The sequence below is a fragment of the Nanorana parkeri genome, unplaced genomic scaffold (genome assembly GCF_000935625.1).
Source record: "Nanorana parkeri isolate BGI_ZX_2015 unplaced genomic scaffold, ASM93562v1 scaffold10, whole genome shotgun sequence".
Lineage (NCBI taxonomy): Eukaryota > Metazoa > Chordata > Amphibia > Anura > Dicroglossidae > Nanorana > Nanorana parkeri.
This window is the reverse complement of record NW_017306278.1, coordinates 4,459,016-4,460,000: the sequence shown is the minus strand read 5'-3', so window position 1 is coordinate 4,460,000 and position 985 is coordinate 4,459,016. Positions and strand designations below refer to the sequence as shown.

The 985-nt window shown below is 55.5% G+C and overlaps 1 protein-coding gene across 1 annotated transcript in view; it reads right to left on the bottom strand.

Moving 5' to 3' along the window:
- The window catches only part of HSD17B12 (hydroxysteroid 17-beta dehydrogenase 12), a 64,172-nt gene extending 63,558 nt beyond the window's left edge, over positions 1-614 (bottom strand). Inside the window, exon 1 of the mRNA XM_018554997.1 lies at positions 333-614. Coding sequence (XP_018410499.1) covers positions 333-513 — 181 coding nt within the window. The 5' untranslated portion in view covers positions 514-614. The remainder of the gene's footprint in view (positions 1-332) is intronic.
- Between the last annotated feature and the right edge of the window lie 371 nt (positions 615-985).

The window sequence follows — 985 nt, the reverse complement described above, 5'->3', positions numbered from 1 at the left end:
CCATATATCTCTCACTATACCCCCATTTGTTCCTCTCCTTCCAGGTCTCTCTCCCTTCCCATTTCTCTTTGTACCCCCCTATACCTATTCCACTCTTTTCCACACATGTCAGTCTCTCTTCCCACGCATGTTAATCTCTCACCTTCAACATGTCAGTCTCTCTGCTCACATGTTAGTCTCTCTGCTCACATGTTAGTCTCTCTGCTCACACATGTTAGTCTCTCTGCTCACACATGTCAGTCTCTCCGCTCACACATGTCAGTTTCTCCCCTAGCATGTTAGACCCCCCCCCATTCCCTGTAGCCTTCCTCCATCTCCCATGACACACTCACCTGCCCATTTCCCGAGGCCGGGGCCCACCTGCGCTCCTCTCCCCAGAACCCAGACCTGGACTGCACTCAGAAGGCGCCACGCCGCCCTCAAACCCCACCAGGAGGCCGCCAGCACACCCACATAGAAGAAGAAGCGGGCGCAGGGCACAGGGAGCCCTGCCAGCACCTCTGAAGCCACCATGTCCCGGGGCTGCGTGTGACTGGACCCGGAAGAGCTGCGGCGGCACACAGTGTGTGAGAAGAACAAGGCTTCTGTCACTCTGTGGCCACTCCGCCTACTACTTCCTCGTCTATTGGCTGCTGAGACCGTCGCTCATCTCTGCGCCCCCCTTTTCCGGGATTCCATGGCTTTCATTGGCTTATAAATTGTGCCTTTATATTGGCTTATCCTAGGATCAGTCAAGAAAACCCGCCTTGCAGGCTTATCCGCCTATCTGATTGGGCGGCGGTTGTCATCGCGACGTAGCCTTCCATGCCCTCGTCACTCTGTCAACCGTTCTGCTCACCCGCACGCTTCCTATTGGACGGTAGGTTCCCGTCGCCTAGCAACCCTGCCTCTTCCACCCCCGCACTTCAGTGGCTTCATTCATAAAAAAAAAAAAACCCAAGGGGGGCCGGGGGCCCGTTGGGTGCCAAGCTCTTGTTACTATGAA